Raw genomic sequence first — 17,986 nt, forward strand, 5'->3', positions numbered from 1 at the left:
ACTCCTCCAAATCCCCATCCTCCACTTGTTTGATCTTGATCTCCTCCAGGAAGGTGGCCCTTACTTCGATAGTAGCTACCACCCCACCTCTTTCTAAGATGCCCAACTACATGAACTTAGACTCTAAGGTCTGAGTTTCCTTAGCCAAAGGTTACTTGGATACACTCAAACAAGCTAGACTACCCATACTCACCGCTTTTTTACTCAAAGCTTCTGCCACCATATTAGCCTTGCTCAGATGGTATTGAATGGTCACATCATAATCTTTAAGTAACTCCATCCACCTTTGCTGTCTCAAATTCAGATCCTTTTGAGTGAACACATGTTGCAAACTATGATGATCAGTAAACACCTCACACTTGACCCCATAGAGGTAATGTCGCCAGATCTTAAGAGAAAACACTACCGCTGCCAATTCTTAATCATGTGTTAGGTAATTCCTCTCATGCACCTTCAATTGACACGAGGCATAAGCTATAACATTCTTATCATGCATTAACATAGCACCCAAACCAGAATGTGAAGCATCACACTAAATAATAAAATCCTTACCTTCAACCAATAATGCTAGAATGGGCGCGGTGGTCAAGAGAGTCTTGCGCTTTTGAAAGCTCTCCTCACATTTTCCAGTCCATTCAAATGGTATCTCCTTTTTGGTCAAGTTAGTCAAATGAGTAGCAATTGAAGCAAAATTCTTAACAAATCGATGATAGTAGCTAGCGAGTCCCACAAAACTCCTAACTTCCGTCACAGAGTTAGGCCTAACCCAATTCTTAACCGCTTCAATCCTTTGAGGAACTACCATTACACCTTCTTTTGACACTACATTCCCCAAAAATGCAACTGATTTCAATCAAAATTCACACTTCGAAAATTTAGCATATAACTTTGTTTCCTAAGAACACCCAAAACAGTACAAAGATGGTTGGCATGCTCTTCTTCACTTTTTGAATAAATCAAAATATCATCAATGACAACTATAACGAACGAATCAAGAAATGGTTTGAACACCCCATTCATCAAACTCATGAAAGTTGCAGGCGCATTGGTCAAACCAAAAGACATAACCAAAAATTCATAGTGCCCATAACGAGTTCTAAACGCCGTCTTGGGTATATCCCCAGGCCTAATTTTCAATTGAAGGTAACCGGATCTCAAATCAATCTTAGAGAAGACTGATGCACCTTGCAATTGGTCAAAAAAGATCATATATTCGAGGAAAGGAATACTTGTTTTGAATAGTGACTCTATTTAATTGTCAGAACTCTATGCACATTCTCATACTACCATCATTTTTCTTAACAAACAAAACTGGAGCACCCCATGGGGAAGAACTAGGGCGAATAAATCCCTTGTCAAGAAGCTCTTGGATTTGAGCCTTAAGCTCTCTTAATTCTGTCGGAGCCATGCGATATGGAGAGATAGAAATGGGGCGCGTACCAGGCTCTTGATCAATGCAAAAATCTATATCTCTATCTGGAGGCATACCAGGCAAGTCATTAGGAAACACTTTACTAAATTCAGACACCACATGAATAGACCCAATGGATGGAGCCGCAATCTCAACATCCCTAATATGAGCTAAATAAGCCAAACAACCCTGCTCTAGTAATTTACTAGCCCGAATGGAGGATATAATCTTAGCTTGCTTAGGCTTGTACACCCCTTCCTAGAATTTCTAGAGTTACGGACTTAGTATTACAATTAAGCACAACATAATAGGGGGACAACCAAGTCATGTCTAATATTATGTCAAAGTCAATCATATCCAAAATCACCAAATCAACCCAAGTCTGAAAACCCATAAACACAATAGGACAAGCATGATAGACATGGGTAACTATGACTGACTCTCCAACTGGGGTAGAAACACAAATAGGGGCATCAAGAATATCACAAATCATCTCAAAATGAGAGGAAAATCTCACAGATACATATGAATAAGTACAACACATTAGCCATCCGGTCACAGATAAGAATAGTACATGTGATCACCGCGTCGGATGCCTCCGCCTCATTCTTGCCCGGAAAAGTGTAACATTGAGCCCTATCATCTTGTCGAGTTACTTCTCTGGTTGCGCATTACCCCTACCTCCATTACCATTTCCTCTACCTCCACGGCCTCGCTGATTACCTCCTCACCCACCTTGTGGACGTCCTCTACCATTATTATTGTTCCCCACAGGTACCACTGCTCTAGACTACTGCTGTTGCGCGGAATCTAACATACGTGGGTGGGGACAATATCTCCTCACATGCCCAGGTTCATAATTGTTGTAGCAAGTACGATCAAAAGATGGTCTGCTTCCCGTCAAAAGCACAACACTCTGACTATCTTGAAATTTATGAGATATAGTTCTCAAGTAGTTACCTATAGAGGCGGGCATAGCAGACTGAATTAGCTTGGCTGCAAGTGTTGGCCTTCCAGACCCCTTAGAGTAAGAGCCTTGAAAGTTACCCGAATTCTTTCCCCTTTTTTCCCAAGCCTTAGCTTGACCGTCTCGCCTCACCCCCTCCATTTTCTTAACATAGTCTGTTACTTCGTTAAAACTCCTCCTTCCAGAAGTCATATGAACAGATAATACTTGCAGCTCAGCATTCAAACCTCTAATAAATAACCGGATCCTCTCCTCCTCAGTATTAACCAAAGGCATATCTAGATAAAGCATGGAACTTGGCCTCATAAGCAGCCATAGACATACCACCTTGCTCTAAAGCCATAAATTCATCCTTCTTGCGATCCCTCAAAGTTCTAGGCACATACTTCTCTAGAAACAAAGCATGAAATTGGGTCCAAGTAAGTGGAGGTAAAGTAAAAGATTTGCATTCCATATAAGCTTTCCACCACTGCTTGGCCTCACGTTGAAGTTGGAAAGACATGAACTCAACCCCATATTGGTGAACAATACCCAATTTATGCAGCCTCTCATAACAGTCTAAGATAAACTAATAAGCATCTTCAGTCTCAGAACCCAAAAACACATGAGGTTTAAGCTTCAGAAACTTAGTCAACATGTCATGCTCATTACCAGTCATAACGGAACCCAACAAAGGATGAAAGAAATAATCAGTACCCATATTTCCTCCCGTCTTAGGCGCAGTGCTAGCAACATGAGGATTAGTAGGAGTTTGAGTTGCTTGAGAAGATGGAAGCACTCCAGGACCAGCCAATCCTTTCAAGAACGCCATAATATATTGACCTAACACCGGATCGATGTAAGGAATAACCGCAGTCTCTACTGGCACGTCTTCCTCTTGTCCATTTTCCTCAATATCTCCAACCTCAATATCCTCTTCTATCTCTTCATTATGTGCATGAGAGTTCTCATTCATAGGAACATTATCAATCAGTTCCTCATTCACAGAAGGTGCTACTCTCCCACGACCTCTACCCCTATCTCTTCTTCTACCTCTACCTCGAACGCAACCTCTCGCTGCAGATTCCTCAGCTGAAGCATTGGCAGGAGCTACGGGCCTAACACCGTTATACCTAGTATTAACCATCTGCGATCAGAAGACTAAAGGAGGTTAGATACCAATTTGAATCGATAGATACCAATTGTAATCAAGTCATAGCACGAAAGGAGACAAGAGAAAAATAGAGAGATTTCCTAAAGTCTATAGCCTTTCGAAGAAAAGTAAAGGCGTCCCCATACCGTTCTGTGATACTCTATTAGACTCATTTTGGTACATCGAGATCAACGGAACTAGGCTCTAATACCAACTTTCTCACGACCCAGACCATCGTGATTGGCACCCACACTAACACTCCGGTGGGAAAACCACTACTACAACTCAAACCAAGCAACTAAAGCAATAACTAAGGCATTTAAATCAAACACTAAGGAAATAAAAATAGAGTTCCCATAAACTCTAACAAAAGTCTAACAATAATAACTAACAATGCGAAAGAATAACCTAGAACCTGAAAGTCAGTGTACTAAAACATTCTAACAATGAACCAAGTCTAAACAAGAAAGGGATACAACCCCAACTAATGAACAAATCAACTAGCTAAAACAAATGTCTAAGTCCAGAAATGGTGGACATAGACAAAAGAGAATCTCATGGGAGCCCGGAAGAATTGGCTCACCCCTGAATTCAAAGCAATGATCACTCTAAGCGAGGTCTATCAGTAGCCACTTGAAGATACCATGTACTCAACAAAAATAGGAGCAAGTGCAGTATCAGTACACATCCACAGTGTACTGGTAGGATCACAGAGCTATCCCACTAGTGCAACATAAACCAGTCAAAGAACATTGTAATCACATGCATATATATCAACATATACAACATTATCAACATTTATGAACAACGAGCAACTTGACAATTTACATCAAATCATTGGTCCTCTTATGGAACCCGAGCCCAAACCCAAACAGGTAGCATACCGGAATGTGGCAACCGATCCCATATTTATGTCGAAACGTGGAAATCGATCCCATTTTATGCTGGAACGTGGCAACCAATCCAAGTTAGTTATGCTGGAACGTGGCAACCAATCCAAGTTAGTTATGCCAAAACGTGGCAACCGATCCCATTCACACACCACAATCACAAACACAAGTATATCCTCAAGATCATACATTCAAGTCATGATTTCATGGCAATAATAATTCATCTAACTCATTTACAACAAGTGTGATCAACATTTCAACATTCATACATATACAAGTATAATAATGAAGCAAGAACACGCATACATCACACAATCATAGAATTACAATCATCACCTACCTCGAAACAAGCTCAAAACCCTAAGAAACTTGATGCTTCCCGTTTCGGATTCGTTCCGCTTGTTCTTGGTTAACAAATAATCATAATAACACAAGATTCAACAAACAATCACTAATTACCCGAAACTATAACAATTCTATGAACTCTAAATCAAACCCATGATGCCAATTATCCAAATTAGGGTTGTTTCTGATGAGTCCACAAATTGGACTCATTTTGGGCTATATTTTAATAGAAATTGTGTCCTCACATGCTTATTTTATCTCAATATCTAATGCAAACCCTTAAGTTTCAGGTATTCGAAGATTGAAGGAAATAATGGACACTACTGCGCAAAAAGGAACAAAAAGGTTGAAAAGAATGAGAAAATAAAGGCCTAAGGATCGCCGAGTCCACTTGGCGAATCACCGAAGGGTCTCACTCCGCCTTTTGTTCCATTGTGCTGAGCTTGAAGGAAAGGATCAAGTCGGCTGAACAAGGGAGCAGTCGGCGTATCGCCCAGCAATTCTGCAAAGCAGTACTATATCGCCCAATGACCCAAAGCACGAAGATACAAAAGCATGGTGCAAGACAGCGAAGAACTACACCAAATGGAAAATCACCAAGTTGATCGGTGATTCTGACTAATGTCGCTGAATGATCCGTCGCAGCACAGATTTTTGAAAACTATAAATACTCGTTGAGAGTTATAACTTAGTATCAGATTTTAGTATCATAATATTTTCAGTGTGAAATAATTAATATAATTTTACTACTTTTTCTCTGAGTTTGAAAGGGTTTTGAAACTTGAAGAAGAAGAGGGTTTCATCTCCAAGGATTTGGACTTGGGTCTCTCGGATTCTTCATTCTTGGCATGTAACAAGACTTAATTCTTCATACCCATTTGAATGCAAGCTCATTTAGGTATAAATTTCTATCTCTTGATTTGTGGCTAAAACCCCCCATTCTTGGGGTATGATTTAGCAAATATGTGTTGAGCTTATTGTTGGATTTTTCTTGCTGATAGGTTAGATGTATTTTGATTGTGATTTCACCTAGTGGTTATGGTTTAATTTAAGGGTTTGTAGTTACAAATACAAAACCACCCATGTTTTTTGGCTTGCTCAAAAGAGAGGTCGTGAAACCAAGACAACTAGACTGATGGCCTAAGGAGTGGGTCGATGTGAGGTTCAGCCCGAAAGGGTGAGCCCTAGTCCCATATCCTAACACTCAACTCGAGAGAGTGAGTGGGGTAAGGCGTAGGCTGGCCTTCATGCAACAAATGGGTGTTCGAGAGGAACCCATTTGAAACGGGGTAAGTTGCTCGAGAGGGAACTTATTTCCATCTAAAGCTTAGCCTAGTCACTATTATGTTGCGAACCTCCTATCGAAAGCATGTACCCAACGATTTAAATCAATATATATTGCGGTCACACCCCAAGAATCCCCTCTCGTTCATAGATTTCTCTGTCATTTTTACTGTTTTAGATGTACTTGTGACAAAACCCCCATTTTATTTGACACTTTTGTGTCACCGCCATTTAATTCACAATGTTTTTAGTCGTTAATGTCTTTAGCTACGACTAGTTAGAACTAATTTTATTTTTCTATTAATTCTCGAAAACACTCCCTTGGGACTCGACCTCAACCCTTGGTTGGGTTACTATACTATTGCACGATTGTAGACACTTACATCAGAAGTTGTGTCATTGATTATGCAAACATCAAAATGGCGCCGCTGCCAGAGAGTGGTGTTATTTGAGAATTCTTAGTTAAGTAGAATTTTTCGTTCTTATTAGTGGTTGTCTACTTACCTAATTTTAAGTTTTGTTTTGAGTATTTGTGTGTTTCAATATCCATATGAGTGTGAACGGCAAAAATAGCTGCCAAGCAGGCTATCCAATGGGTTATACTTTTCATCGAGACAATATTGATGATGTTAATAGTGTATACAACCCCACCCAAGTGGAAGACATGGGTGCAATATGCATGCCACAAGCAGACGGAAGTGCAACATTTGAAGTTACTAGCACAATGCTCCATCTCATACATTCAAGAGGTTTATATGGAGAGTGGGAGCACGAAGATTCGTATGAGCATATATGAAGCTTTGTAGAAGTGTGCACTTCTTTGTCATTCAAGAATCTGCCACAAGAATGCATAAGGCTGCGCTTATTTCCATTATCATCAACCAAGGAAGCCACTAAGTGGTTGGTCAAGCTTCCAAGAACTCCATCAAGTTATGGAAAAAGTTGGTTACGGATTTCCATGAAAGATTCTTCCCTCGATCAAAGATGATGAAACTGAGAGACGACATTCAAAATTTTAATCAAAAGAAGGGCGAATCAATTCACGAATCATGGACACAATTTAAGAGATTTTTGCGAAGATGTCTAACGCATGGACTGCCGAGTGAGTTATTGCTCCAATATTTTTACCATAGTCTGGATTCAGGGAATAAAGGGATAGCTGATCAGCTGGTGCAAGGAGGAATAATGTTACAATCCTTTGAAGTAGCCTCATTCCTCCTAGATGGAATGACTAGAGTAAATCAAGCATGGTACACAAAGGGTGACCACGTTTCCCCACTGTGCTTCAGATTAACACAAGAACAACTCGATAAAGAAAAGGAGAGGGATGAAAACATCAAAAAGATTTTCTCAAATGGAAGTGATACATGAGCATATGAAGGGGAAGTATGGAGTGTTTCGAGTTGAGGAGGATTCTCCTTCTGGTTACTTAAGACTGGGGAGAATCAAGGTTGGAATTCCACAAGATATGAGGAGGGTTTCCACCCACGCTATCAATAGCGGGGAGGAAATCAAGGTTGGAACCATTAAAGGAATGAAGAACCAAGGAGATATTGCCATGATTGGGCTGAGCAAGATGACCATGAGGAAAACCGTACTCAATTGAGTGAAAGCCCAAAATCAAAAGGGAGCGCAGGTAGTCCTCAGGTAAATGAAATGTTGTCACGCATACTTGATAAGTTGAGGGCTCTGATGATTTGCTAAAAGGAATGAGAGATGACTTTTCATCACAGAACAGTAAAGTGAATTCTCATGCTGATGCCATTAAAACACTAGAAGGTCAATTGAATCTATTATCAGCTCAATGGACATCCAGGACACTAATGAAAGATAATGAAAGAGGGCTAGTTGTGGTTACCCATAGTGGAAAGACGGCAAAAGGGAATGAGATGGAGGATGAGGACCCTCGAACGCAGGAAGGGAGCCAGGGTATAGAGGAACGAGAATTTCCTAGTCCACAAAACCTTGCCAAAGAACCACAAGAGGATGTAGAGCAACACAGTCAAGTTCCAAAAGTCATGCACCTTTTGCCCAAAATACCTCCACCATTTCCTCAACGTTTGAAAAAGAAGAATGAAGATGAGAAGTCCAAAAAAAAATTGTCAGTATTCAAGAACTTATCAATTAACCTTCCTCTGGTGGAAGCATTGTTAGAAATTTCAGGATACGCCAAATTCATGAAAGAGCTGGTTACAAAGAAAAGGAGCTTGGAGTATGAAACGATCGATGTGCCCCATAGTTGCAGTGCAATTATGACAAATGAGTCAATCATTAAGAGAGAAGATCCTGGGGCATTCACAATCCCATGCACAATTGGCATGTTCCAATTCGCTAAAGCTTTGTGCGATTTAGGAGCAAGCATTAACTTGATGCACTATGCAATATATAAGCAACATGGTTTGAGTGAACCAAAGGCAACCACAATGAGACTCCTTATGGCAGATCGATCAATCAAGCACCCCGTAGGGATACTCTATGACATACTGGTAAAAGTAGATCGGTTCATCTTTTCGGCCGATTTTGTGATTCTGGATTGCAAGATTGATGATGAAATCCCCATTATTTTGGGAAGGCCATTCTTAGCTACCGGGAGAGCATAGGTGGATGTTGAAAGCGGGAAATTAAAGTTTCGTGTGAATGATGATGAGGTAACCTTCAATATCTATAAATCCATGAAGCAACCAAGTAATATTCGTGTGGTGTCTACTGAGGATGTTATAGATGAGGCAGTGGCAAGTGTGAGCCATTCAATGCACAAGAATGAACCCATTGAATATGTGCTCGCCAACTATGATGAATCTGAAGTTCAAGGATATGATAAAGTGGTAGCTACCTTATCAGGGTTAGGATTATATTCAAGGAATCCAATCAAGTTGGATATCGACCTGAAAAACAGAGAAAGTACTCCTGCAAAGCCATCAACACAAGAACCACCGAGTCTGGAGTTAAAAGCCCTACCTTCTCATCTAAAGTATGCCTTCTTAGGAGCCAATAATACTTTACCAGTGATTATCGTAGCTAATTTTCTTGAAAGGTAGGTAAAATTGCTCATTGAAGTATTGTAGAAGCATATAAAAGCTATTGGATGGACAATAGCCGATGTAGTAGGAATGCCTCCTGGCATCTATACTCACAAGATTCGGCTTGACAGTGAATGTAAACCTAGTGTGGAACATCAGAGGAGATTGAACCCTCCAATGAAAGAGGTGGTAAAAAAAGAGATCATCAAGTGGCTAGATACGGGAGTGATCTACCCTATTGCAGATAGTAAGTGGATAAGTCCAGTGCAATGCGTACCGAAAAAAAGAGGTATAATCGTAGTCCCAAATGTAAAAGGAGAACTGGTGCTAACAAGACCAGTGACTGGGTGGAGAGTATGCATGGATTATCGGAAGCTTAACTCATGGACCGAAAATGACCACTTCCCAATGCAATTTATGGACCAGATGCTTGACCGGTTATCAAAACGGGGGTGGTATTGCTTTTTAGATGGATATTCCGGTTACAATAAAATATCTATTGCACCGGAGGACCAAGAGAAAACCACTTTTACCTACCCTTATGGAACATTTGCATTCAAAAGGATCCCATTCGGGTTGTGTAATGCCCCAATAACATTCCAGCATTGCATGTTGTCTATTTTTGCGGAAATGGTTGAAGACTCTATGGAGGTATTCATGGATGACTTCTCAGTCGTAGGGGACACATTTGAGGAATGCTTGACACACTTAGGACAAGTACTCCAAAGGTGCGTGGATACGAATCTGGTTGTCAATTGGGAAAAATGTCACTTTATGGTGAAGGAAGGTATCGTTCTTGGGAACAAGGTGTCACAAAAGGGACTGGAAGTTAACAAGGCAAAAGTTGAGATCATTGAGAAATTACCCCCGCCAATTTCAGTGAAGGGTGTTCATAGCTTCTTGGGTCATGCAGGTTTCTACCGAAGGTTCATTAAAGACTTCTCAAATATTGCACATCCACTCTGTAAACTCCTAGAGAAGGAAGTGAAGTTCTATTTTGATGACGCTTGTATGACCGCATTTAAGTGTTTGAAAGAAAAATTAGTATCCACCCCGATTATCGTCAGTCCTGATTGGTTTGAATCTTTCGAAGTAATGTGTGATGCTAGTGGTATGGCGTTGGGAGTAGTGTTGGGGCAAAAGCGCAACAAACTATTTCACACAATTTATTACACAAGCAAAACTCTGAATAGTTCCCAGCAAAATTATACAGTCAATGAACAAGAGTTACTCGCAGTGGTCTATGCATTTTAAAAGTTTCGGGCATACCTGTTAGGCACCAAGGTAATAGTACACACTAATCATGCTGCACTCCGCTACTTAATGGCGAAGAAAGATGCAAAACCAAGATTGATAAGGTGGGTGCTACTATTACAAGAGTTCAATTTTGAGGTTAAGATCGAAAAGGCTATGAAAATCAAATGGCCGACCACTTGCCGAGGTTGGATGGAAGGGAGGATGCCAGGTGTGAGGTCGACATAGATGACTCATTCCCCGACGAATAGGTATTTGCTATATCTCTCAAACCTACGTCGTGGTATGCAAATTTCGCAAATTACATTATGAGTGGATTGATGTCGTATGAGCTGACCTTTTACCAACAAAAGAGATTCTTGTTCGATGTTAAAAAGTACTTTTGGGATGAACCATACTTGTTTCGAGAATGTGCTGACCATGTTATTAGGAGGTGTGTTCCAGAAGAAGAAGCAGTAGACATTCCATGCATCTCTAGTAGGAGGTCACTATAGTGGTATTCACACTGCCGCTAAAGTCCTCCAAAGTGGTTATTACTGGCCGTCCTTACACAAGGATGCAATGAATTTGCAAAGAAATGCTCTCAATGTCAGCAGCAAGGCGATGTGTCTAGAAGGCACGAGTTACCTCTCACTCCTATTTTGGAAGTCGAGTTATTCGATGTATAGGGTATTGATTTCATAGGCCTATTTGTGAGCTCATTTGGAAATAAATACATATTGGTGGCTATAGATTATGTCTCTGAATGGGTAGAGGCCATCTCACTTCCAAACAACGAATGGAGAAGTGTTGTCCAATCTCTGAAACGCTACACTTTCACAAGATTTGGCACTCCTAGGGCATTCATTAGCGATGGGGGTCTCACTTTTGCAATAGGAGGTTTTCAATGGCACTAGGCAAATATGAGGTGAAACACAAAGTAGCAATCCCATATCCTCCCCAAACAAGTGGCCAAGTCAAGGTGTCAAATCAGGAGATCAAAAGTATCTTGGAAAAGACAGTAAATGCCAATAGGTCTGACTGGTCTAGGAAACTCGATGATGCTCTATCAGAATACCGGACTGCTTATGAAACACCTATCAGTATGTCTCCATATCAGTTGATTTATGGTAAGGCTTCTCATTTGCCCATCAAGCTAGAACACAAAGCCTTGTGGGCATTAAAGGCCTTACATTTGGACTGGTCAAAAACTTCAAGGGAGAGGGTAGAACAGTTGAATGAACTGGATGAATTTAGACTTAGATCATATGAAATTTTTGCCATCTACAAAGAAAAGATAAAGAAATGGCATGATGCTCGAATACTCAAGCGAGACTTCAAGGTAGGAGATTGGATTTTGTTATACAACTCTCGACTTAGACTTTTTCCCAAAAAGCTCAAATCCAAATGGTCTGGACCCTTTAGAATAACGCGGGTGTTCACCAATGATGCCATAGAAGTTGAAGATCAGGAAGGACCTCCATTTAAAGTGAACTGTCAATGTCTAAAATTATACTTTGGGGATTGTCAAGAGATTTCTTTGGTTGAAGTGATATATTTAGAAGATGCTTAAAGGAGCTGCTGCGTCATGCCACGACGTTAACTAAGGCGTTGTTTGGGAGGCAACCCAAAACCATGTACTGTTTTCTTTTTCTTTGATAAAATAATGGTGTATTGCTTGTGCAGATGGAAGTGTGGAGAGTGAACGAAAAGTGCAGATTGGCTGAGTAATACATCTAGTTAGTGAATCGCCGAAGGAGTCGGCGAATCCGATCTTATCCGTTGTCTGACTCTAGACATTGTCAATATTAGAGTCTGTAAAATTCGGCGAGCTTTGGAAATTATTGGCGAATCGCCGACAATATTGGCGATCACGATGGAAATCGCCATTTGGACCCCCCGTAAACCAAAGGTTCTGTAAAGTTTGGCGGATAAACAAAATAGTCGGCATGTCACCGAGTGAGTAGGCGAACTTGACTAATGTCGCCGAGTGGGAGAAAAACTAGACGGTTTTTGCAAGCCAAAGGTTTTAAAAGTTCCAACTTCATTCACTTTCCCTCTTTTTTTTATCTTTTCACAACCCACACATGCACTCTAATTTTATATTTCTTGCACTTCTAGAGTATTTTGGTTCATTAATTTGTGCGCGGATTTGGATTGCATTACCGCCTAGCTTCTCGATAGTATTTCAATAAGTACAACAGGTTATTTTCTTAATTCCTGTAATTATTGTGTCAGTATTGCACTCATTTGCACATTTTTTGACATTGTTAAGATTTGTTGAACCTTCCTGAGTGAATAGAATTGGTTAAGTGTTGATTGTTATTCGATAACCTGGCTTAGACGGTGAAATTTTATTCTCCGATGAATCTAGTTGAGTTAATGTGTGATGCGTGGTATTCGTATGTCACGGGCCTTCATTAAATTTGTGCTATTTGCGCTCAAATTGTGTTTTCGGGGTTTGCGGGGCTGATTTAAAAAAGATGGGTCAAAAGTAGGCACGATAGGTGATTTAGTGAGCTGTGACGAGCTCGCCGAACCACTCTGTGGTTCGCCTAAGTACACCTTAATCGCTCTTTGTCTGCACCTCTAACTCTTTCTGCACTGTGACTTCCAATGGAGTGTTTGTGGCTCGTTGAATGTATTCGGTGGTACACCGAATGAAGTATATAATCTTTCTATAGATGAAAGTCTTTGCTTTGGTTGTTCTAACATTATCTCAAAGACTTTGCAGACATGGCCAGACCAAAAGTTGCAGGAAGGAACATGCCACCTAGACACATAAGAGCGCAACAGTTCAGAAGAACTGACAAGAGCGAGAGCAAGGAAACAAGTTCTAATAGGAGGATTCACACTGACCCTGATGTCCCTTCATGGAATCGAGGGTTCGTTAATGCGATACATGCCTTCAAAGCAGCGCATGATTTGGATAACATGATTGAGGCAAACATCGCTACAGAAGTTGAACCAGAGAGAAGAGAAAACAAGAAACCGAAATAGACTAACAACACTCCAGACACTGATGCCTAGACAGATGGAGAGACTGTGTAGACAGGATTTTTTTTTGTTTACCTCCCTCTCTATCTTTCTTTATTTTGCCTTTCGGATTCTGTGTTAATTGCATTTGAGGACAAATTGCTTTTATTTGTGGTGGGGTGAGGCTCACCTTTTGTGTGTAATTTGTGATTCATGTTTTGTATATATTTGTGTTGTTCTGCTTTAAAATTGTGTTTTATCTGCTTTCTGTGGATATTTAAGCTTATGGCTCCTTTTGAAAATGATTTTGACCCTTCCGAAAAAATTTCAATTTTTGAAATTTTTTGCCACCTCTCGTGTGTTGAAAGTGGTTGTTCTTTTGCAAAATTTAAATCTCAGTCCCGATCAATACTGATGACTTGAATAGTGCTATCAATCGAACGAACATGAATGCACGGCTACGACGAGACCAAATGAAGTTGCATAAACAATATGTGAACTCTTTGCATCTCGTTGTGATTAGCCCATTATCAAATTGATTATCTTGTAATGACTGTTGCACACTAGCGAAAGTGTGTAGTCTTGTTTGACTTAAGTGTCGATGCCTTATGTGATTAGCTTACTTTGAATCATATATGAACAAACCCAGAATTTTCCACGTTAGTCTGATTGATTTAGAAAGGTGTGCTCTTGAAATGATGTTAAGCAACTTTAAAAAGTGTGAGCCAAATTTGACATATACCTCTTTTGTGGCCTACCTGTGAGCGTGTGAACTCTTTTGAACACCCCTTGAGCCTTACCTTTCTTTGGAACAACCTTGATGAACCCTAGACCTTACTTAACCCACTACCTATAATCCTCTAGATTTGTGATATAGTGAATAGCCAACTTAGGCCAAAAGCCTAAGTTGGGGGTGTGATGAAAAGGAAAAGGAGAAGTCAAGAAGTGTAAGAAAAGTATTCCTTAACCCATGGTATTTCAAGACAAAATGGAAACCCTTCAAAAAGAAAATAAAATAAAATTGTGGAATAAAAAGTGCAAAAGGAATTGGGTTTCCAAGCAATACATAGAGAGTGAATAAAAGGATGACTTAGAAGCACTAGAAGAAAAAGGGATAAAGGAAAGGAAAAGGACGTTTTGAGAACACCACATCTCACGAGGATGAAGAAGTCACTGAGCCTAAATGACCATACCTTTGCACTCAGCCCCATTTCAAGCCTTGAAAAGACCTTTTGTTCTTGAGTAAGCCAAATTGAAAGTCGATTGGAAAATAAGGGCAAACCTATGGGTGAAAACTTGCATTGTGTTCCTCTTTTTTAGTGTGAGCATTGCATCTGATTCCTGATCTTGAATTGATTAACCTCTTTGTGTGAATATGTAATCATTATTTACGTGGTCATTTAGATACTTTTTGTTAAGCTTGAACTTGCACAAGTAGCAAGTATTGCAAGCATGAGAATCTTTGGTAATTGTGCGTCACAACTTGAATCTTTGAGTACACAATTGAACTTTGCATGAGTAACTTGAGTCTTGTTGTGTACATTCATGATTGAGACTTGTGTAGCACTGTTTGAGACACCCTTTGTGATCAGTTGAACTCGAGTTTCCTTGAGGACAAGCAAAAGTTTAAGTTGGGGGTGTTGATGAGTCCACAAATTGGACTCATTTAGGGTTATATTTTAATAGAAATTGTGTCCTCAAATGCTTATTTTATCCCAATATCTGATGAAAACCCTTAAGTTTCAGGTATTCGAAGATTGAAGGAAAGAATGGACACTACTTCACAAAAAGGAACGAAAAGGCTGAAAAAAATGAGAAAATGAAGGCCCACTACTAAAAAACTGCCAAAAAGAGACGGACAAAAGCGTCGGAGTTCGTCGCTTTTTTGGCCAAAAGTGACGGAAATGCGACGCAATTATGTCTGTCGCTTTTTGGCTTGACGCGTTTCCAAAAGCGACGGACCGTGTCACATTTTCTACAATTTTTTTGACAGCAATTTCTGCTGCCCACCTGTAATTCAATTGATCTATACTATTCAGCCCAATCAAACACACAATTATAAACAATATACACAAAACATAAAACAAGAAACTTAAAATAACATTCGAAAGTATCTAAATCAAAATTTAAAGACTTATAAAGATTTTCAAAATTTGGTTCAAAATTACAAAAAAATTCATAAAAGTTCACCGATGTAAACTAGCGAATGGGTCCTACACAATCATCCTCATTATCAGTATTGTAGTCGTCGCTTTCCTTGGGAGCCGAAGTAGTAGTTCCATGAGCGAGGTTCTTTAGCTAGGCAGACAGTCTGGCGGATGCCTTCCTCTCAAATGTGGTCAAAAGGACATTATTGTGCCTCGTCTCCCAAGTACACATAGTCTGAATAAAATTTTTTTGAATAACGTTAATTAGATCGATAGTGAAAAAACTAAAGTACACTAAACTTAACTAAAAAATATATACCTTAAATTTATTAAACATCGCCTGGCATATACTATTTGGGATCTCGCCCCAAGAATGATAAGCCTGTGTATTTAGTCTCCTAACACAGTCTTTTAAAGCCCGGGCAGCATCCTTTGCCGGATGCCACCTGCAAAAAATATAATAAATATGTTAGTTCATGAATAATATATTAAATTATAAGAAATAAATAAAATAAAATAACAAATAGATAACAAAAGAAATTTACGATGATCCATCCGGCTCAATCATGACTCTACCAAGTCTGTCCTTCTGGCCAGGAACTAGAGGAAGCATCTCATTTGGAGTAGCACTAGGTGTAGCTGTAGATAAGGGTGATACATCAGGATGGAAATAACGCTGAGTCAATGAAGGCGTACCGGCCATAACACTTGACTGCTCGCTACTAGAATCTCTAATCCTCATTGTAGATAACTGATGAGATGCACCTGTGGGAGATGGAGTACCTGCCGATAAGGGTCGTCCTCGACAAATAGCATGTAAATGTAGGTCCTCGTAGCGTACTGAAGGCACTGCCTGTGAAGTAGAGGAAGCATCTACTGGTCGACTGTATGTAATTAGGATAATATTGCCGAGGATCCGCCGTACCAAACGGAACAACAAGTATATGAGTATCATGGCTGATGCACTCTAGCGCAGAAGAAATAGATCCTGCAATATCCTCAGGATCTATGGGTCTCCTAGACTTCTTCTTTTTAGCATGTTTAGTCAGGCTAACTCCAAGATGCTCGTGATGTCTATCACTCTCACCTCCTGATGACATCTGTATGCAAATTTACATGTATAATATATATAAAAATCATAAATTCAATAAAATTAGCAAAATACACTTACATATATATACTAGTTAGCTTTCATTCTACACTATTCCTCCTTTCTCCCATTCTTCCTCCTCCGTTTTTTCATTTTCATTATCGTCCCATTCTTCGTCATCCAATGATTCATTTTCCCCATTCTCGAATATTTCTTCCTCAACATTCAGTAACTCATCATTAGATGAAGACTCTTGAATTTGCAACACTGGTTCAACAATATTGATCCATCTGATGCATACAACCTCTTTAGCCTAGGAATGGGAGGTAGATAATGCATCGCCTGAACTAGGACCATCTTCCCAGCCAGAGTCCTCTTATAACGAGCATGTCCACAAAACTTACAATTTTCTAATTCACTATTAGTCTTGTAAAACAACATGCAGCCATTAACACAACAATGAATTCTATCATACGTCAATCCTAACTTGGACACCAAACGCTTTGCCTAGTAGAAGTCCTTTGGTATGTTAAACTCCGGATTAACTAGTTCACTCAAAAGATCAACCATTGAGTCCATAGCCGCATTAGGAACATTCCAATCTGATTTAATATTCATTAATCTAACCGCAACTGACAAGGCAGAATGCGGACTCCCTTCACATAGTGGACGACTAGACTCTTCTAATTGATCATAGAAGTGTCTTGCTTCTTCATTAGGAGCTTCATCAAAATATTGTTTCGGTTCCATCCCACCTTGAACCCCGAAAGCATCATTGATCATTTCATGAACCCTATCATGTTCAACCCTAACTTGCATCGGAAGTTGTGTCGTTGATTACGCAAACATCAGTTTCCACCATAGAATCTATAACAAAATCCTCCCCCATCAATATTCACCCATTTTATTACATTCTACGGATCAAAAAATGGATTCAGGGAGTGAAAAAATTATCTTTAGCCTCAAGAATGGTGAAAAATGAGTAGGAGTCACCTGGGGGTCGTTCCTTAGCTCAAAAAGTCGAAAAGAGCATAATGAGGTAATTTAAGGGTTTATTAACTAGTTTAAGTTACGTCGAACCCGTTGCAGCGGCCCTCATCCTGCTATAGCGGCCCCACCAAGGTGACCACAAACTCCACCCCAGCGGCTTCCGCTTAACAGTGAGCCCTTCATCTTTCACCTACGATTTTGAGCTTCGTTGTACCTACCACAGCGGCCATCATTCCGTTGTAGTGGCCCAGCCAGAGCTACAAAACTCCCGCCAAGGCGGCACAAACAGAACCAAAGAGTCAATTGAAGTAATTCCAAAATCTCATTTCACAACACACCTCTAACCCACGACGATCAGAAAATACCCTTTACGCTAAGATCAATTTCGGGAATTCTACTTGCCCGTATTCAGTTTCGTAAAGTCGTACAGGTTCGTTAACGAGTTATCTAACTACTCATATAATCAAAATCAAAAACAACTCACGTGATTGTTACCATATT

General features: G+C 40.0%; 1 protein-coding gene across 1 annotated transcript; it reads left to right on the forward strand.

The window, feature by feature from the left end:
* The first annotated feature begins 7,738 nt into the window (after positions 1-7,738).
* On the forward strand, positions 7,739-8,629 carry LOC125827184 (uncharacterized). Its single transcript, XM_049506548.1, has 2 exons — positions 7,739-8,087; positions 8,175-8,629. The coding sequence occupies exons 1-2, from the start codon at positions 7,739-7,741 to the stop codon at positions 8,627-8,629; spliced, it is 804 nt and encodes a 267-aa protein (XP_049362505.1).
* Positions 8,630-17,986: the final 9,357 nt, after the last annotated feature.

Source organism: Solanum verrucosum, unplaced genomic scaffold (assembly GCF_900185275.1).
Source record: "Solanum verrucosum unplaced genomic scaffold, falcon-dt-bn FXZP01000295.1, whole genome shotgun sequence".
Classification (NCBI taxonomy): domain Eukaryota; kingdom Viridiplantae; phylum Streptophyta; class Magnoliopsida; order Solanales; family Solanaceae; genus Solanum; species Solanum verrucosum.